Consider the following 20,978-nt stretch of genomic DNA (forward strand, 5'->3'; position numbering starts at 1 on the left):
TGCAGAGGTTCACCAGCCACACACAGAACCATACCTCTAAATTGCTCCCACTCAAACCTGTTTTGGACAAATGAGTGATTTCCTAGTATGCAAAGATGCTGCATAGTTTATTTACATATTTGGGGGTCTAGCTAACATCCTTGTTCTCCTCTGAAGTCTGTCTTTGCTTCAGTTGCTATGTGAGAGGACAAAATACTGAACAACAAACCCACTTTCCTCTGAGAAATCACAACAGCTGTTAAAAGTTATTGGAAAATCAAAGGGTTTGTGTGAGGGAAGAAATGCAGCTAATCCCAGCCTGGGAATTATTCTCCAGCACCTGATTTCTCCTCTTGCCTCTCACTGCTGTTCTTTATGTCCTTCTGGTAGGGGACCTGTCAAGGAGAAGAACCAGCCTTTGGATGCAAGAGAAAGGATAAATCCCCAAGGACAGTTGCTTCAAGGTGTCTTAAAAGGGGCAGATCCCATCAAATGGAGAATAAAGTTCCCATCACAGCACGTTGCTACAGCTCAGCTCTTCAGAGCAGCCTGGAGAAGCAGGAATCAGGGATGTGCCTCCATAAAATGGTTAATTGATTACTGCCAGCCAGTGATTATGTGAATCATTGAGCACACCGTGGCTGTGCAATGCTGGAGATGTCTGAGACACTGACCTACCAGAACTGACAGTGCTGCTGCTCAGCTCTTCCACGTAAGTGTGGAGGTGACTGCTGAACCCGCTGGCACCTCAGCACATGCTGCATGTGTTTTATGAGGCAAAAGCAATGTTTGGGCAGAGGCAAAATCCACTGCTGGCCTGCAGGCAGAGGCACCTGAGATCTGCAGGTAATGGCAGAAGCCCTCGGGTTTCCCTCAGGCTGAGCAGCAATGTCTGATGCAGGTGAGTGTGATGTGCACGCTGCGTCCTTGGCTGGGTCCATGTGGGTCTGCTGGTGTCCCCAGGGAACACAGAGCAGGGGACAGCGCTGGACTGGGGAGAGGAAGAGATCTGTGGATCTTCCCAATGTGATCGGGACAAAGGACACCACGTCCTGACCATCCCCACACCCACCAGGGGTGTTTCCATACGCTGGAACTAACCCGGCCAGAGGCTCCCCGGTGTCCCCATACACCTAATGCACTTCCATTTCTCTGACAGAAAGCAGCCGTGTCTGTGTCTGAGGGGGAAACTGAGCTGCCTAAAGCCAAAGGCGATCATCTTGTGCAACCTGAGTGCCGAGAGGATCAGAGGGGATGTGGGGATCCATGCCGGGCCGGGCCGGCCCGCAGCACCTCCTGCCCACACGGCCCTGCCCGGCGGCTCCCTGGGGCTGGCAAAGCTCCACAGGCACAGGCGCGGCTGCAAGTTATGCTGCCACAAGGCTGCAGCCTTCGGAGGATCCGCCTGAGAGCAGCGAGGCCCTGTCAGCCTGGGCAGGTGTTTGGCGCAGGTCTGTCTCTTCCCTAAATCGGGAGATCCAGGGCAGGGAGAGGAGGCGCAAGGGAAGGCGCACCCCCGGAGCTCGGGCCACAGGAGCAGCTCCTTGTCCCTCCAGAGGCCGCACGAGGAGCTCGGGGCGCTGCCGCCCTTTGCTCCGCTTGTGCACACCGCCCTTTGAGCAATTTCCAGCCGCAAGGGATCCCGCAAATCCCTGATCCCGGGCCACGCTCCCGGGGCCCGGCCCCAGGCACGGAGCGGGCGGGGAAGCGCCGCCTCCCCGCGTCACGACGGGCACGGGCCGGGGCGCGGCGGCGGCAGAAGCGGGCGGACAGCGGGCACCATGCAGTTCCTGCCCAGCCTCTCCCCCGTCACCTGGCTGCTCCTCATCGCCTGCCTGTGCCTCGTGGCCCTGTAAGTAGAGGCCGGGCCCCTGGGGGCCCGGGCAGGAGAAGAGCCCGGTGCCAGCGAGGTGAATTAGCGCCGAAAGCAGCCGGGGCCCCCGCGCTGCCCTCGGGGCACAGCCAGGGCTGCTCGGGGGCTGCGGGGCCCCGCTGCCAGCGGGAAGGAGCGAGCTGGGCTGGGCGGGAAATTAAAGGAAATCTTTGATTTGTGGTTTTTTTTAGCTTTTCCCTAGAAGGAGTAACTTCCGGGTGTTTAAAGACAGCAGCGCCCGTGGCGTCCTTGGGCCGTGCCAGCTGGGAGCAGCGCAGGGCGATGCCGGAGCTGCTGCCAGCAGAACCCCCCCGATTAAGAGTTCTGTTGGCAAAACTTCGGCTTATGTGGCTCAGGGGAGCTGTAGTGAGCTATACAGGCAAAAACTTAATTTTGCTGTGGTAATTTATGTCCCTGCCGTGCCGCTGTAGCACGGCCACCTGAGCATCTCAGGAGGTCTTTGCAAAGACAAACACAAGGGCAGGACTCAGCTTCAGAACTCAATCGCTCCGAGATCTCTCCTGAGTCACCTGAGCCACAGTTGGCTGAGTTGGGCAACTAAATGAGGCCCTGAGTAAAGCCCTGAGGTTCCCATGTACACTGGTTTGCTTAGGCTGGGTGGAGCTCCTTTCAGCCATTGTCTTCCATCAAAACGTACCCCAAGTGATCCTGCATTTATTGCAAAGAGAATCCTCAGCAGGGCTGCTGCTGGTCCATAACTTCAGCTTTCCCTGAGTGACAGAAACCAGTTATTTCAGCAGTTCCTGTGCTCAGGAAGAAGTATCTTCTCTTTTCATCACTTAAGTGCTTCTCACATCCTCTTTTGCTTGGCAGCTATGGGGTATGGCCCTACAGGACCTTCAAGAAGTTGGGCATTCCTGGCCCACGGCCTCTGCCCTTTGTGGGAACTTTCCTGGAGTACCAGCATGTGAGTACCAGCTGTTCTGCAGTGCCTTAGATCCTTCCTGTGCCTGATGCTGTTTTCCCCATTCTTTGGGCAACTCTTTTCCTCTGTCCTTGATTCAGTCAGATGAAAATTATGCTTTTAGGTAGGAAGCTCTTTGGACACACGGAGAACATAAAAGTTCAGGCTGACCTGAGTGAGGTGTGCTGTATTTTAAACTGCTTTGTAATTTAAATTTTTAGTTTCTCCCTGTGTTTCTACCTGCTCTCGAGCAGCTGAAGTTCTGTTGGAAACAAAAAAGAAGTGTTGGAGAGATGCCTAAGACTGCTGGTTTTTGGGAGCTGCATGTTTCTTTGCCCTTTTTATCATCAGCATGAAGAGGCTGAATTGGCCCCAAAAATGCTTCATCCAACCACTTACTTTTGGGCCAGCTTGAGACTAAGACAGATAAACAGATTTTTAAATAAAGCTCAAATATTATCAAGCTACCAAACCTCATCAAATAACAAGGCAGTAGCTGATCCCAGGTAACTGATTGCAAATGCTTCAATAAAAGAGGCGTTTTACTTGTATTTGCTGGGTTTACATCATACATGTTGCTTCTTACTAATGGTGTAGTGAGTGTTACGTGTCCCGTAAGTTTCATCCTTGCATGTAACATCAGTTAAAACCTTAATGGAATCAAAACAGAAATTCATGTTCACTGCAGCCCAGTAACTGCAGAGGAAGATCATATGAGGACAAGGCAGCAGCAGCTCTAACTTGTTGAACTGAAGGTGAAAGGACACCCTGGGGTCCAGTTCTGCCTCCTAACTCTGCTCACTAAAACTTTGTACCCTGCCATACCTTGTCTTCATTACGTTTTTAGATCAGGTTGACTGGTGGAAGTTGAAAGTGCCTTGTCTTTTTTTAATCTCTGCTCTCTTTTTTCTCTCTGATGCAAATGTCCCCTGAGCATCTGCGTGATGCTTAAGAGGACCATGCACCTCCCAACCTCAACCTCTGCCACTTACAATGGGGCTGAGGGATGCACTGTGCTGCCAGCTGTGGCCTGCTTTGATCACTTTTCAGTGGCAAACCGTTCATTTCTCCTTTCTTCTCTTCCAGGGAGTCCACAATTTTGATCAGAAATGCTTTGAAAAGTATGGAAAAATTTGGGGGTGAGTTTCTGCAGACCAAAGCTACCAGTTTGGGGTGCTCCATGGCCCCAGAATAGAATGGAAAAAGTTACACTGATGTTACGTTCCTCAGCACTGTAATTCCAGCTGTGACAGCCTGAGAGAATGGAGCTTTACCACTGGGAGAGTCTCCACCCATCTCTCCAAGGCTTTTCTCCTGCTGGGATTTCAGTGTGGTGTGGGGCTGGGATGCTGATGGCCAGTTTGTGGGGTCATTTCTTTGCAAAAGCTGTGAAAATCACCTCCAGTGCTTGGTGCCAGACAGAGCCTCCTGCCTTTGAAGCTGCTTTTCTGTGTGTCTGGAGCAGAAAGCAAGCTGCAGGCTGCCACGGTGTTTTTCATCTTGCTCCCTGCTTCTCCCAGAGCTGGGGCACAAGTTACCTTTCAACCTGCCTCCCTGCTCCCTGCACGGTGCTTGTTTTGTGCAGGGGCCTCTTATCGTGCGTCTACTGAGAACCTCTCAAACCAAAACAAAATTGCTCTGCAAAAAAAATCCTGGGAGGCTTCATGAATCCTGGTGCATTTTTTTGAAAGATTAAATGTTTGCAAGCTCCTTGAAGATGGCAGCTTCCCTCAGCTGTGGCCCAGGGCTCCCTGCCCTTTAGCCCACACCACGACTTTTAAGTTTTTCTGTCTCCATTGATTGGAAAATGTAGGAGACAGATGAGTTTTTCACCTCTCAGTGCCTTGTAGGCCAGGCAGGAAATCTCTTTTCTCCACAGGTGGATTGTTTGGTGTGGATGTCTTGTTTGCAGCCATCAGTAGTGGAAACAGCTCAGACAGCCCAAGTGCAGGGGATCAACACTGTGGCAAAAAAGCTGCCTTTTATCTAAATCCACACAGCTTTGGCAACTCTTCAGCACCACAGACAATTGCTAGAAATGCTCATGCTGCCCGTGTTTGTCACTTTCTTTCCCTTTCTCCTCTTTTATTACAGAATAATCAAGTTTCAGCCTCCTCCTTCCAGCTGCTTTGTCAGAGGGCCCAAACCCTTTGTGCCATGGCTCTGGCCATGGACAGAGCAGGCTGCTTTTGCTCCAGCTCACCACGAAGGATGGACTGACCTTGGTTTTCTCTTGTCTTAGGTTTTATGATGGCAGACAGCCTGTGCTGGCTGTTTTGGACCCCATCCTCATCAAAAACATCCTGGTGAAAGAATGCTACAACATTTTTACTAATCGCCGGGTAGGTACTAGTCCCGTGCTTTGCTGTCTGGTATAGAGCACATGCAGCAAGAAAGAAGGAGCTGCTTCTTGGTTTCTGTTCTCCTCTGAGCCCTTCAGCAGGTACTTACTCTCTGATGTGCCCCAGTTCATTGATGGTACCAACATCAGAACTCTGCTAGGGAGGTGTAGGGGCCACTCTGGGACATTTGGGCCATCAGCCTGGATGTGCCCTAGGGGCTGATGTCATTTATGAATCTTTGACTGTTGTTTCCATTTCTGTTGTTTGCTGGTTGAGGTAGAGCTGACATGACTTCAGGGGCTGAGTCAACTCTCCATGGAAGGTTTTTCCTTGCATTTCTGTCACATGGAAGGGATGTGTAAACCTTCACCTGTCTCCTGTTCCCCTGTGCAGAACTTTCGTCTGAACGGGATCCTGGGGTCAGCCCTCAACGTGGCTGAGGATGAGCAGTGGAAGAGGATTCGTACAGTGCTGTCTCCAACCTTCACCAGTGGGAAGCTGAAGGAGGTAAAGCACAGGCACTTTGCATCCATAGCTGGAGGAGAACTGAGCTGTTTCTGAGAGCAGACCTTCCCCTCAAATGGGGAAGTCTCCCTGTTTGCCAGGATCACATCCATGAGCACCTGCATTGTTGGTACCATTCAGCAGTACAGTGTCTGCCATCCCAGGGAGGGACTCAGGGCAGGGGGCTGGGGGATCAAACAGCATCAAACATGAGGCACTGCAGGCTGAGGCTGTTGGCCCCATGGCCTGCATGTTCATCCTGCTGAACACATCACTCACACCGTTTTCCATGTGCCCCAGAGCCGTGTTCATTCCCAGCTGGAGTGAATCTAAGCTGGAGTGGGAGTTGTGTGTAGATTTTTGGAGGAGACCCTTACTCAGTCCTAGTTCTAGATGAGCTCTCTGGACAGGTTGTTAAGATAAGAGAAAGCAAAGTCTGAGGCCTGGAAATGAGACCTTCCCCTTGCTTGCCCTTTGTCCCCAAGCCAGATGTGGCAAGTGGCAGATGGCAGTGTGACCCAGCCTTGTTTGGTGGCTGGGAAAGAGTCAACAGTGCTTTCTGCTTTGGTTTGCATTTCAGATGTTCCATATCATTAATCACTATGGTGAAAAATTAGTGGAAAACATTGAGAAGAAAGTGGCTAATGATGAGTTTGTGACTGCGAAGGAGTGAGTAACTATGCGGGGCTGACAGGAAGGAGTGTGGGGATGGGGCTGTGCTGGAGAGCCTTTACATGCTGCACCATGGATCCCTTGTCAGCTGTGGAAGCAAACTCCACATGACAGCAGTCATGGGCATGGCATGTTCCTCAGCAGTGGGCTTGCTGGGCTCTGCTCTGCTCAAATGGGAAAGCTGTGCCTTTTCCCCATTTCATTTTACTGGAGATGCATTTTGAGGCAGGAAGCATTTCCCAGAGTTTGTCTAGAAACTGTACAAGATACGATCTTTTTGGATGTCATTTTTGTAATCTGCTTTACAGATGAGAATATAATCATTGCTACCCTAGAGTGCAGTTCCACAGCCTAGGTTTTTGAAGCTGAGAAAAGTTGGGGGAATTAATGCAACGAGGAAAGTTCAGAAATAATATGATGGTTACTGCCAGATCAGGACAGACCTACTGTGTTAGGACTGTGCATTAAGAGATTCCCTCTCAAAGGGATTGTTCCTAGATGGGCCCAATTGGGTTCATCTCATTCACTCTCTTTTCTTCTCTACTTAGCATTTTTGGAGCTTACAGCATGGATGTGGTGACCAGCACTTCTTTCAGTGTCAATGTTGACTCCATGAACAACCCCAATGACCCCTTTGTCACCAACATTAAGAAATTCCTCCAATTCAGTTTCCTAAGTCCTCTGTTCTTACTCTTAGGTATGACAAACCTCATCTCCTACAGCCTTGAATTGATGTCAAAGGTGCTGCATTTTGTGCTAGCTCCCTTAGTGGCTTTGAGTCCTTTTTGCCATATGGGAGGTGCTCAGCACTTTGCAGGATTGGATTTACAGTCTCACATCTGCAGAAATATTTCCCCAAGGAAACCACAGCCAGGATTTGTGGATCTTGGCAGCCTCCTATGAGGAGAGAGCCTGTTTGCAGAGATGGTGGAGAGCTGCTCTGCCACAGAGAGCTGCACTTAGTGTGGTATTGTGGTCATAAAGTAACATATGAAGGAGGTTCTCAAGCACTGTTGCATTCCAGCCATACTTAGGTAAAAAGAGATGGAGGCAACAAAAAGGGTCAAGGTTCAGATGTACTGCTCCTTGCTATGCTTTGTGCCAGCTTTGATTTTCTAAGGACCCCCTTGAGCTCAAGTGTGTTGTCTCTTCTTCCCTTTTAGTGTTGTTCCCATTTGTTACCCCTGTGCTGGAAAAGATGAAGGTGACTCTGTTACCCTCAGACGTCATGGACTTCTTCAAGAATGTTTTCACAAAAATGAAGAAGGAACGGGAGAAGGGCAGCGGCACGGTGAGTCCAGCCTAGGTGGCCTCTTCTCTTCAGGAAAAGTCCTGAGTGCAGGAGGAGCCTGGTGGCATCTCCAGAAGCTGTGGTGTGTCACCTGCTCCCCAAGCTCACCAAACCCAACAAAGGCCAGAACCTTGCCCTGCCTGGGCATCCAAGTAGAAAAGGTATCTGTGTTCCTGGAGGGTCTGTAGTCCAGACCTCATCACGTACTGAAGCCATGAGCTGTGAGTGGAAACAAGGTGCTTGTGCTGGACAAGGTTTGCCTCCTCCCCACCCACATCTTCTCTGCCTCTGTTTCTCCCCAGGACCGGGTGGATTTCCTGCAGCTCATGATTGAATCACAGAACTCACCTGAGAACTCCAAATCTGCTGAGACCGACTTGGACAAAAGTATGTCTTGAGATGTGTCCTCCTCTCAGCAGAAAGCATTAGTTTCTTATCCATTTAAAAGGGAAGTAGGGAGAGGATTGTAGTGGTTAATCTCATGAAAGATTCAATGTCTCAGTAGTGAGGCTATAATGATGTTTATCACAGGTCAGCCATATTTTTATTATAATCTCATTTCCTGGGGTAATTACTGAGGTGTTTGTGCAACAAAGAATAAAAAAGTGAGTATCTCCTTATCCCCATTTCTTACTTTGTTGTCTCTGAAGGCCAGCAATGTTGGCTGTATATCAAAAAGCACACAAAGCACATATGCTGTGTGTACCTTGCTCACCTGTGAGCTCTCTCTTCCCTATCCTAGGCAAACTGCAGGAAGACAAAGGCTCAGCCAAGGCATAGTCCTGATCTGTTAACTCAAGGCAGGATGCATTTAAACTTTTGAGGTGCCAGGACAGGCTGTTTGTAGGACACACTGCACTGCATCCTGCACCCCTCTGTGGTAGCAGAGGGTAAGCTGGATGTTTACCAGCTGGAGTAGCATTACCTAGACTGATGACTGGGCTACTGAATTCCCAAGGGTTAATTACTGTAATTTACAGCTTGTACGTGCTTCTGTGCCTTTTTTCAGTATTAAGTGATGAGGAGGTTCTGGCCCAGGCTCTTATCTTTGTCTTTGCTGGTTATGAGACCACCAGCTCCACCCTCAGCTACATAGCCTACAACCTGGCCACTCACCCCGACGTGCAGCAGCGGCTCCAGGACGAGGTCGATGCACACCTGCCCAACAAGGTGAAGGAGGGTGGGAAGATGCTGGGCTTATTCCCACCTGCCTTGCAGACTCTGGGAGCAGAGTGGCAGAGGTGCTGGCACTGAGATCCCCTTCCCTGGGGGGCTGTGGGGGTGGCAGATGCAGTGCTGTGCTCTCAGCGCTCCCGTTCCTCCCCAGGCCGCCCCCACGTACAGCGCCGTCACTCAGATGGAGTACCTGGACATGGTGGTGAACGAGTCCATCCGGCTCTACCCCGCCGGGGGCCGCCTCGAGAGGGTCTGCAAGCACACCGTGGAGATCAACGGGGTGACCATTCCCAAGGGAATGGTGGTGCTGATCCCAGCCTTCGTGCTGCACCGGGACCCGCACTACTGGCCAGAGCCGGACGAGTTCAGGCCCGAGAGGTGAGGGCCACGTGGGGGAAGAGCTGCGTGCCCAACCTCAGCCCTGGGAGTGGGACTGGCAGCAAAAGTGGGGAATGCGTGATTATAACATTTAAATTAGGCATTTATCATTGTCTGACATCTAATCCCAGCATTACCGTGAGGGGAGTTTTATGATCTACATCCATAAACTGTGCATGGAATTTAATTAACTGCATTGAAGGGAGCAACAGTGAGAGCGGCTCCCAGCAGCTGTAACAGTGAGGGGTTTATGGCCAGATATTAAAGCAAGAGCCATTGGGTGACTGGCACAATGCCCTGCATATCAGCAGTGGAAGGGCAAAGATGGGTAGAAAATAAAACTTAATTTTTAACTCAAGTTATGAAGCAATCTTTGCTTAGGAGAACTGTCAGACCCTGCAAATTGAGGCAATAGCCCAAGGCAGAGCTAGGATACCATGAACCTGGGAATCTTCTGGCCACCAGACATTGAGGCTTGGTCCAGAGGAAGCATGACCAGACATCTGTCCTAGCACCAGGAGCTGAAATACCCCTGGAAACTGATCCTGGTGTGGGGATGTGGTGACCAGTGTTACCAGGCAGAAGCACGTATGGAGCCTATGGTCACCTTGTGTTGAATTCAGAAGGAAACACCCAAATGCGGGTGCTCTGGCAATGGGCCAGCTTATACCAGTTGCTCCAGTAGCCACATCCTTATTCCAGTTGCCAAACTGGGTACGTGTAGCTGGACAGGAGCTTTTCAGGGCTCACTTGCCTTGCTGGGAGTTCATCAGAGGGACGTGCTGGTGTCTCAGTAGTGAGGTACTTCACTCCTGACTTAGCATGGCTGAGGTTTGTACCTCATGCACTGGGAATGAAAAGCTTTCCGACATGAAAACCAACTGATCACTGAGAAGTATTACTGAAAATGCTCAGTGGCAAATTTCTCTGTGAAGCTGATTGTTCTTGCCTGTTTTTCATGATGAGGAGAGGAATGGGGCTGGCATATCTCAAAAGCAGCCCTGCCTTTAGTCACGCAGGGGGAGAACGTCTTTGTGTTCGCTCGGTCCTTTGATCTGCAGGGAAGCTGTGGAGCTGTAGACCTGTGTGGTTTAGGGTTTGAAATCTGGGTTCAGTTTTGGAGCTGAGAGGGAGTTCTGAGAAAAGAGTAGTTATGAAATCCATTAGTGTATTTCAGGTATTCCCAGGACACCCAATGCACCTGGATTTGCACAACCAAATCTGAGCAGCAGGATGAAAGCAGAGGCATAAAGTATCTATTGAGACAGAAATAAGGGACTTAGCTGGATTCTTCTAATATGCACAAAAAGCTTTTCCCTTCCCAGATCCCTCATCACTTCAGATTTGGAAGCTGACACATCCTGGAACAGAGTGGCTTTTGCTAACTTGATTTTTTTTGGTTATAATCAGGTTCAGTAAAGAGAACAAAGAGAGTATTGACCCCTACACCTTCCTGCCATTCGGGGCTGGCCCCAGGAACTGCATAGGGATGAGGTTTGCTCTCCTCGTCGTTAAGGTGGCTGTGGTTGTCCTGTTGCAGAACTTCTCATTCAGGCCCTGCAAAGACACACCGGTGAGGCTGTGGGGGGATTTGTCTCAGTATCTGCCCCTTTCTCCCTCTGAGATGGTCCTACTGTTACATGGGAATAACTGTTTAAATCTTCTCAGTTAATTTTAAGGGGTTCATCACAAGTTATTTATGTTTTTTTAAAAAGCTTCTACAGAGGCACATTTAATGTTGGTGGCATGTTTTAGGCTGAAATCCCTGAAGTGCTGTGAACCTAAATTGTGGGGTGCTCTCTCCCCCACAGTGCACTGTTGGTCTGTTTGACCTAGCTTAGGAAGACCCTGCTCCAGAGAGCAGGAAAAGAATGTCCCCCAGCCTGTGCCACAGCTGTGTTTTGCAATACAAACATGGCTCTTCCCTGTGGGACATCTCAAGGCACCAAAATTCATCTCTTATAGGCCAGGGAAGTCTCTAAAGGGTAGCAGTTTTCAAGCAAGCACAATCTGAGTCAAGTTTGGATTGGTGACCCTGTCCCTCTTTGGGGCTGTGCAGGATCCCAGTGAATGCTGCATCCAGCACTGATGGGATGGGCCTTGCAGGGTGGGAGTGTTGGACATGAAATAAATGCGGGAGCTGATGGAAATGATGTGTCAGTGCAGCCCTGCTGAGAGCACAGCAGCTCCTGAGCCTCAGGCAGGCAGCACCACGGTGTTTCCAGCCTGACCCAGCTCCCTGCACTCACTGCTGCAAAAGGCTGGGCCATTATTACATTCTGTTGGTGAGGAGAGCTTGGGAAATCAGAGCAGAGGGGGCAACAAGTCACTCAAAGGACGTTTGTTGCAAGAAACAGAAAACTCCTTATTAAATTATTACTTGGCACGGGTGCTCAGCTGGAATCTCTGCAGATACAGATTGCAGCTCAACTAGTAACCTGGAGGTGAAAGACTGTAATAGTCCATTAACAATGCAGTGACCTATCCACCCTCCCCCAAGTCTAATGACATTTTTCTAGTCCTCTGCAATCCATAAAATTGATTCTTTTTATAACTGCCTTTAATTAAAAGGAGACAAGTTAAATATGTATTGTATTATTGGTGCCCATAGGTTTATGGGGCTCTTTCAGCCCTTTTCTCTACAGAAGGTGTCATGTACATCAGATCAGAGTGGGAGGGAAGATTTCATGCTGGAACATCCCTTTGGAGCATGTGTGTGGAAGCTGCAGCCTCCTCTCACTGCTCCAGTGATGGCACATTGGGCTCCAAGCCTTATTGCTTAAATTTCCTGGAACAAAACTTACTGGGGTATGGGGGTGAATGTGGCCTGTTGGGCTGGGGGGTGACACCCTTGTCCTGGTGGGGACAGAGGCAGCTGGGATGTGACAGCATCCACTGGTGGGGGAGGCTTAAAACCCTTCCCTTCCCTGCAGGATGACTCCCTCCAGCACCAGCTTTAAACGTTGTTTCTAATGAGATTCCCAGCCTACCCCATGGAAACCTCTCCTGTTGGGGGTGCTTTTGCTTTGCCACTCGGTCTGAGCAGTGATTTTAGTTTTGCTCTTCCTGGAGAGCTTATTGCTCCTCCAGCTCCCATTATGATCTAGCTGCCCTTAGTACAGACACACTTGTGCATTAAAGAAAATGGCACTGCATGCCCCCATTTAGCTGCAGCACCCTGGGTGGGGTTTGGCTGCTCTTCCCTCCACGTGCAGCCTGTTGATCAGTGCACCGAGCTCTTTGTGCCGTGCCACGTGAAAGCCAGAGCTCTCCAACCGGTTTATCCAAGAGCTGAGGGCTGGTAAACACCTGCTGGTGGCTGCTTTGCATGAGCAACAGTGAGGTCCTGCTGTAAATACACCTGTGAACTGGGAAGTGCATGGAAAACGAGTGCTAGCTGGGATGTGTGGGAGCTGCAGGGCTCCCGTTGTCCTGTCTGTCCTTTCTCCCCGCTGACGTGGCTGTTCTGTTGTTTTTTCCTCCTGCTCAAGATCCCACTGGTGCTGGACTCGAAAGGTTTCATGCAGCCAAAGAAGCCCATTGTCCTCAAGATGGTCCCCAGAGCCCAGGCTGACCTGAAGCAGTGAAGGAAGCAGGAACAGAGCAAGAGACTCTCATTTAATGGTGCCTCCTCCAGCTCTTGAGAGGAGACCAGGTTAATGTGTGTGCTGTAGGAATGTCAGGGGGGCAGCCCCCCCATTTCATGGGGGTTTGGCCCAGCACAGTTACATGAGCATTACCCTAATGAGCACGAGCCCCAGGTCCTGCTGTCCCCAATCACAATAGGGCATTTTGCAAGACCATTTGCACTCGAGTTATTTGGGCTTTTTTTTTCTCTCTCTCTGAAGAGGCACTTTTCTAAGCAATTTGATTCCAGACATTGTCAGTCTCTTCTGGCAGTGTAATTTAAATCAAGATGGGGAGAGCAAATTGCACATAGTTAAGTAATGCTGCCACTGCTCCTGTTCCCATTGCCTGCTGGGTGACTCTGTGTGTCTTGTGGTTTTATTCTCCTGGGAATGCAGAGTTGTCCAGGACTGTTTCCTCAGCTTTGTCCTATGACCCTGACAAGTGTTAAAATGGTCACGTCCTTACAGGACTGAATGCTTGCAGCAGATTTTCTGATGCTGATTTATTTAGATTTGGGTATGATTTTAGATGGCTTTTGTGTGATTCCAAGTGCCTACGAGTTAACTGGGGGTGCCCACAGAGAAGCCCCTAAGGACTGGAGATTTGCAGTGGGAGAGAAGCTCCCACATGTGTTTCCTGACTGCTTATTTTATCGTGGGCATGCAGCCACCTGCCATGGGAGGGATTGTCAACACAGGCACCATCCATACTGCTAATGACACCTTTTATTCTGATTTATATTTGGCCACTCTAAGACCAACTTCACTAAATTAATAATTATGCAGGGTGCAGCACTGAGAGCCTTCAGATGTCCTGGACAACCCTGTCTGGAAGAAAGGTGCCTTTGCCTATCGAGTGCTTCAAAATCTTGGCAAACTTTATCATTTTTGTAGAGTCTAGAATTTCATATTATTCCTCCAAAAACTGCCGACGGAATGCTAACTGCAATAAAACGTTCATTTGCCTCTTCTGTGCCCAGCTGATGCCAGTCTCTGCTGCTGTGCTTTCTCCATACACAAGTGATTCTGTCTGTACATCTCATAAGCCTTTGGCCAGGTGATGAAAACTCCTTTTATCCTGGATGAATCCTTGTGGGTACCATAAATCCTGAGAGCTGCTCCTGGAGGTACAACAGCCCAAAAGGAAGAGCTGAGCAGAGTCATTGAGGATGTGAAGTGATTCCTATTGCAGGAGGAACTTTATTCACTCCATAGCACTTTTTACATTTCTTTTATATAGAGGTAGACAGATTATACATACATATTCTTCTCATATGTATATATATACATACATATTCTTTTTATACTTTCTATATCTTTTAGGAATTGAATAGAAAACCTCAGAAGGGATATAATCTTTCTGCAGCAAATTAAATTCCCCAGTGAAAGACATCCTTGACTGGAAGTGCAGAGGAGGAGTGAGGCTGCTTCTCTAAAGAGTCATCAATGAGCTGGGTGAGAGGGATAGAAAATTCCCAGCAGATCAAGCAGCCACGGCTTTCCCTTCTGCCCTTGTCACCTGCAGCACTGCAGCTCCCTCCTGCCACCAATGTCCAAAAGTGACAATCCATCTTTGTTTTCAGCTGTTGCTGTCCTCTTTTCCAAAGTCAAGGCAGGGTGTTTGTGACAGCAGATGGACAAAACGTACAGGCAGGCAGACCCCTGGAGGACACACAGCTGCAAAGTGCCTCTACCATCACAGTAGTTCATAAAAAGGGGCATGGAAAATCCTCAGGTCTCTGCCTTGAGAAGTGACAAAGGAGATGAGGTGACAAAGTCCCCTGCAGTGTCACAGGGATGAATTAATGGCCTTGCTGGGGCAAAGGCCAGAGCTTGCCCGGTGGCAGTGAGAAAAGGGTTTTGCCTCCTCACCCTGTGCCCGTGTTGGAATTAATCACTCACACAGAAATGTCAACACCACGGGAAAACATCCTTCAGGATAATCCCTCTCACAAAGCTGCTGAACATTTTGGAAATATACAGTTCACTTGGAGGTGTCAAAGGGTTTCAGCCCCTTTCATGGGTGTTCTAAGGCATCTTCATCTGCTGCACCCCGTGCCAGGGGAGTGTGGAAGCAGAGCTGGGCTGGGAATGCAGAGAGGTGGACACAGCGCTGCCTCATCCCCTGGCACCTGGCAGGGTTCTGCAAAGGGACAAAACTCCGGAATTCGGTCACATCTCATCTTTGTTTTGACGAATTTTGTGCTTAAGGGCAGGAAGCACACATCTATCTGGGTTCCCAAGCGTCCTAGAGGGAGGTTTGCCAACAGATTGGGCTCTGGGGAGTGGTTTGGGTGGGGAAATGCTTGGATGCTGAGTTTTCCAGCAAGTTCAGTACCTGGGATGCTGTTTCTTGGGTTCATTCCAGGCTGAGCAGCTGTCTGGGAGATGTTTGGTGTCAACCCTTTCTGGTCTGATTCCAGAAGTAACGAGCCAGCATCACTCCCCCATATCCAGGGAAAGTGGAGCTGTGCTCTTCCACAGCCCTGAGGCTCAGTTTACCTGCATCCATAATTTTTAAAAAATTATTTACACTTAGGCAATTGTGAAATTTGATGTGTGTCCACCTTATGCCATGCTTTGATTCAGATCCCAGCAAAGTGCCAGAATGAGCAGATTAGTTTCCTTTTGGAGGCACAAAAGCAAGAAGTGCTTCAGGATCTCTCCTAATATATTCCAGTTGCTGTCAGCTTGAAGCAAGCCCTCCACTCCCCCTAAAAAAACATCCAGGATGGCTGTAGAGCCTCAGCATCAACTCCTCTGCTCTGCATTTCCCCTCCTATAGCAGAGCAGTGCTTCCCAGGGCAAACAGGCTTCAGCTCAGCACCAGCTCCTTCTGGAAGGACAATCCCCCCTCAAGTGCCATCACTCCAACCTGCTCCCGGGGCCAGGCCTGGCTGGACTAACCATGCCTGCCACAATTTACCAGGAGCCTGGAGCTCTCCTGCCCCTGCCCTGCACAGAGGCTGTGTTAGTGCTGCTGGTGCTGCCCTGTACCCGCTGCTGAGGAGACACAGGCCTCCAGACGCCCGTATTGAATGCTCAACTCGGTTAAAATCGATGAGATAATCAGCCCGCAGAGGCTGCCCAAAGGTCAGGAAGCAGTGATTTTTTTCCTCCAGCAACTTTGGTCCCGAGCTCTTGTTCCAGCGTGAAGATTGCAAGCCAAAGCACTTCAGCAGGTAGGTTATCAAAGGGTTATGAGTGCTGTGGTTTGCTGGCAGGCTGATGTGACAAGGGCCTAACAAGGGCTCCTGAACACAGGCAGATGAGTTTTGGCAGCGTTTGTTTCTCTAAAAGGAGCAGGAGATGGTGCAGGGCGGGCTGGTGTCCTGCAAGGCAAAATGCAAAGAGCCTTGAAGAGGAGCCCACCAGTGTGGAGAAGGAGGAGGATGGCGGGAGAAGGGGCTGCTGTGGGGAGGACCAGGGGGGATAACCCTTTCTCTCACCCCATTCCCCTATTCATCCCCCATCTTGTGTCTCCTCAGTCCCACGTGTGCCCACAGCAGGGGGAGGACCCGTCTTTACCCCTCTCATCACTCCAGCACACGTTCTCTAGCAGCTGGACACACGACATACCGCGGGCTGAATTTGCAGAAACACTTTGATCTTTCATTTTTAACCTCGGTGATCCAATCCCCCACAGAGCCAAGGTAAACGGCGGCGATGCCGCCTCGGCGGGCTCAAGGTTCCAAGTCAAACAGCAGTCGTTTAACCACACTTTTAAAGCTCGTATCATTTGAATGTCATATGTCAAACTGATGCTACTTCCACTGAAGGCAAATAGCTGTTTATTCCCCTCACAGCTGCCCAGCAGTCTGACATTCATTACCGAAGCCTTTGCAGCTGCCAGGGGTTGAGGCTACCTGTAGGAGTTCGTCTATCAAAGCCTTCCATCTCTTAAGGGTTATTCCCTGTAATACCAGCTCATACATTTTAGTTCAGGCTCATTTTACAGCTGCCCTAGTTCTGCAGTTGCTTTTTCCTATGTCTGAACAAGGTCAGGCATTGTTTTTCGCCCGTTTCCTCCCAAATTATGTCCTTAGCTCATTTTTCACGGCTTCTCCTGGGTTCAGGCTCGCTGTCAGTGTGCGCCGGCCCCTGAGGTTTATGATGTGAATGTTCCACGGCCGTGGGCAGCAGCCAGCGCACAGGACTGCCACAAGGTGCTGGTGGTCCGGTCTTGGCATCTTGATGCAGCTCCAGCTCTCCTTGAGGCCAGCGCTGCGAATTCTATTTCTGGGGCGTAAGTTCATGCACGAAATACCTGGTGTTTTGTAGTTTATTAGGCATTAAAATGTTCAATTGGCTGCGGAGGAGTTTACAGAAGAAAAAAAAAAAAAAAAAGAAAAAGAAAAAAAAGAGGCAACAGAGATGATCAGATTAGTTTGCGTTTAGACAGTGCCCTGAACCTCACAGAGCAATTTACACCTGTGCGAGGAACCTGCAGAGTTCTATTGAGTCAGACCTGGGGCGTTTTACAGCCACTTTGCACCAGCATAAACGACAGCATAAGGTGCAAAGGAAACAGCCGGCCGGACAATTACAGAGCGTCTTCACACGCCTTATTAATCCTCATTACAGCCCTCTGTGCTGAGACTCTTCCCTTCCCCGGGCAGGGCCAGCGAGGCTGCGGAGCCAATTCAGCACCTGCCGGGCTCGGATGCTGCTGCTGGCGCGTCCTTGGTGCCGGGAGCGGGATGGATGCTCCTTGCCAGAGCCTGAGATGCGCCGTGCTGAATTCCAGCCCTGGAAATCTCGGCTGCCTCCTGCCTTCTGAGCAATGTGTGTTGTTATACTCAGCTCTATGCACGTCTTACTGCCCTTTTTTTTTTCTCTTTTAAGCTTAGCTCTAAGGGTGTCTCAGGAAGGTGGGGTGATGTTCATCGAAAAGATGAAACCCAGTTTCTTGCCTGTGCTGATACAGCCGGGAAACAGCTCTGGGTGCTGCGTGTGCATGCAGGGTCAGGACACAAGGAAATGGGGAAAATAAAGGGATTATTCAGGTGCTCTCGGAGCGGGGGGCTGGAAGCTGTGCCAGCCGTGCCTGTGCACTCAGGTTAACGACCCAAAATACAGCTGCCAGCATGGCTCTGTCTACAGGGACATTTCACGGGTGGTGTTTGTGGTTGTTTGCTGCAGCTCCCACGTTTATGGCTGTTACTGAAACTCCTGAAAAGAGAGCAGCGCTGCCCAGCGATGCTCAGCACTCCCAGAACGCTCGCCCTGGTGCCCACTCAGAACCTCCTGCTTAAAAGCCGGCAGACCTGAACTTTTCCAGTGACAATGATAAGAAAGACCTGGAGAGTGCAGAGAAATGCAGGCAGGAGACAGCCTGAGCAGTCAGAGCAGTTGTACACAGTCGTGAGATTAGCTGTCTAATGTCCTTTCTGGGAATCTTATTAATGTTATCTTATTATTTCATAATAGATATAACCCATGTGCTAGTGCTGGCAGGCTGTAATCGGGCCTTGCCAGGGAATTACTCATATTTTTCATTCTTGAAGGAGTGAGGAGCGCATTCGGTTATGCTAACGACCTCATTTGCGTGGATTCCATTCACTCGGCGCGTCTGGCCCGTGAAGAATTGCAGCCAGAGCGATGATTCCTCACTCCGAGAGAGCTCGAGGTGTCTCTCAGCAGATGCTCTCCCCTCCAGATGCTGAGCCGTGTTTGCCTCTCCCCTGGCAGCTGCCCAGAGCTGGGGTGGGTGTTTTTTTCAGCCACACGTTTTGCTGATGGTGATTCTTTCCCTCTCGGTGTCTCGGGGTGCTGCAGGAGCTCTTTGAAATGGAGCAATGTTATCTATTGCTGCTTTATAAATCCTTTCTGCCTGTTTAGTACCCCTTGTTTGGGCCTTGGGCCGTGTGCCTGCCCGTGTTCTTCGCTGAGAGTTTTTTAACTCTCCACAGGGTATAAATGATGGTTTCAGTGTGGAGAACCCTCCTCCCCACACTTACAATCACTCTCTGCGTGCGTATCAAAGCACAGGCAACATACCCACGTCAATAAAACCCTTTCTAATTCTTTTTTATCCTCCCCAGGGGAACCCTTAGAGCCCCACGGAACCTGGAGCAGCCCTTTAATTCCTCTCGCTTCGGTCCCCGCCTCTGCTCGGGGGCTGTCGGAGGAGCAGCTGTGACAAACGCGTCCCCTCGATGGAGCAGAGCTGAGTGACACAAGGCTTTACCTGCCCACGGGGACCCTGCTCATCAGAAATGTTCCCCTGCATTTGTTTGTGAAACGTCTTTATCCAGCCAGGAGAAATGTCCCTTGAAGTCAACTCACCAAATAAATAAATAACACTCAAAGACAATCCGGAAAGGAGGGGGGAAGAAATTAAAAAAAAAAAAGGTTTCTAGAGGGAAATAAGTGATGGATTGAAGGAGATTTGAGGCTGCTGTGTCGTACAGCTCCGTGCATGATGTGACAGCAGAGAGTCCTCACTGCGCTGCTTCCTGTCTCCCACTTTAAATGAAGTGCTAAAAATGCTGATTTAAAAGGCTTGAAGAAACAAAGTGAAATAGTCTGATGTACACTGCGGATGTTTTTTGGCCCTTCTGAACTTTATTCATGATATACCTGCTGGTGGCTGTGTCAAAATGAAGCTCCTCAGCCCAGGTGCGGGAGGGATGGGGGAGCTGTGAGAAGTTTTGCAGTGTTCATGCACAAATCTAAGCAAGGAGAGAAATAATTTCACTTCCCACACATAATAATGTCCAACAACAGGAACCCTGACCTGGAATTTGTCTTTGCTTTCCAAAGGCATCCCTAAGCCATCTGTGGAGAACAGAGGAAAATGTTGATTAATACCACTGTTAATGAAAATAAACACAGGCTAACATTCCAAGGAACGTGATTTCTTCTCAAAGCATCCAAGGATAGCAACAGATGCAATAAAGCAGAAATTCACTTTGGCTGCCAAGGATAACGTTTCCTACTTTGGACACAGGCCTGGGGGGAACACACCACCCTTAGCAGAGCAGCCTGTGACCTTGAAGATCTTGTAGGTTTGAAAAACCTTCATCTCAGACCTGAATGATCCCAAGGGAAACCTCCCAGCCCCTGTGAAGGGCCCAGCATCATCTCCTGACCTGCCTGGGACCTGGATGCTCTTCCTGTTCAATGGAAATGTCCATTGGCTTTTTCCATCTGCCTATTTATCCCATTGATTTGACTGAAGGAATCATGGGATCAAAAGAAAATTAATAGTTCCCAGCCCAGCCAGCTCCTTAGTTTGATTCATTCCATTCTTGTCACTTTGAGTGAACTAAATAATTAATTGTGTTACCAAAAATAATTAAGGCTAATATCCCACCAATTACATTGGCCAATTCTAACAATAATGTTGGTAAGAACATCTAAATAACCTGATATGTAATTATAGTCTGGCTGTTCAGTGATGTGCAGGTTTGGGGCTTTCTCTCCCTCCAAATTTTGGCCAGCCACATTGATTAAATGAGAACTTTTTATAACTAGAGTTCAAATTATCAAATACTTGCCTAAAGCAATCCCATTGATCAAGTGTATCATTTGTAATACAAATGTTTTTATTAGGAGGCTTTGTTCAAGATAAATGAAGGATCAAATTAACTGGAGATTGGATTGAGTGGAAAATGCTGCAGCTGGATAATTTCAAGCACTGAGGCTGAACATTTCTTTCAAATGATGAGAAGTCATCAACTAAGTCTTAATATAAAACACACACACACAGAGGCACTGCTGAATCGATTCCTTTCATTGCTGTGGCACTTTTTATCAAAATACATTTGGGGTTTGTAAAATAGGCTGCAAACCCATCACCCCACTGCAACCAAAGCAGGCTGAGGGTTCAGTCTGGCCAGAATTAGGTGCTGTCCAAATGCCAACGTGCACCAAAACCCTCCTCCCTCTCCCTCGTTTTTTATCCCCCTTCTGCTGCCTCTCCTACCACCCAATAAAACTCTGCTCTTAACCCATTCACCTCCTTTAATCCAGAACAGGGCAATCATTTTCTTTTTTTAGGAAGGAAAACCACCAGAAGAGAGCCAGCAGGAATATTTAACTATTCCAGCACTCATTGTAGCACGGCAGGGTCTGGACGTGACTGAGTTCATCCGTGGCCAGCCAGTGGAAAATGACCATGGGAGTGAAATGCTGTAAGTTCATATATATAAAAATATATACATATTAACACAATCTGAATTAGAAAGGTTATTTGGGATTACTT

At 49.2% G+C, this 20,978-nt stretch overlaps 1 protein-coding gene across 1 annotated transcript; it reads left to right on the top strand.

Moving 5' to 3' along the window:
* The first annotated feature begins 1,673 nt into the window (after positions 1-1,673).
* On the top strand, positions 1,674-13,753 carry LOC134559424 (cytochrome P450 3A12-like). The gene is made up of 13 exons (XM_063414154.1): positions 1,674-1,831; positions 2,687-2,780; positions 3,864-3,916; positions 5,020-5,119; positions 5,513-5,626; positions 6,204-6,292; positions 6,844-6,992; positions 7,459-7,586; positions 7,889-7,973; positions 8,596-8,756; positions 8,914-9,140; positions 10,551-10,713; positions 12,632-13,753. Exons 1-13 carry the CDS (start codon positions 1,761-1,763, stop codon positions 12,725-12,727), a joined length of 1,530 nt encoding a protein of 509 aa, XP_063270224.1. The 5' UTR covers positions 1,674-1,760; the 3' UTR covers positions 12,728-13,753.
* Positions 13,754-20,978: the final 7,225 nt, after the last annotated feature.

Source organism: Prinia subflava, chromosome 17, assembly GCF_021018805.1.
Source record: "Prinia subflava isolate CZ2003 ecotype Zambia chromosome 17, Cam_Psub_1.2, whole genome shotgun sequence".
Taxonomy (NCBI): Eukaryota; Metazoa; Chordata; class Aves; order Passeriformes; family Cisticolidae; genus Prinia; species Prinia subflava.

What these genes read in the sequence shown, in the direction of transcription:
- LOC134559424 (XM_063414154.1), top strand. Translation starts at nt 1,761, where the DNA reads ATGCAGTTCCTGCCCAGCCTCTCCCCCGTCACCTGGCTGCTCCTCATC. An exon ending in ACATTTTTACTAATCGCCGG is followed by an intron (nt 5,120 to 5,512) that starts GTAGGTACTAGT and finishes TCCCCTGTGCAG; the next exon opens with AACTTTCGTCTGAACGGGAT. An exon ending in GGCCCTGCAAAGACACACCG is followed by an intron (nt 10,714 to 12,631) that starts GTGAGGCTGTGG and finishes CTCCTGCTCAAG; the next exon opens with ATCCCACTGGTGCTGGACTC.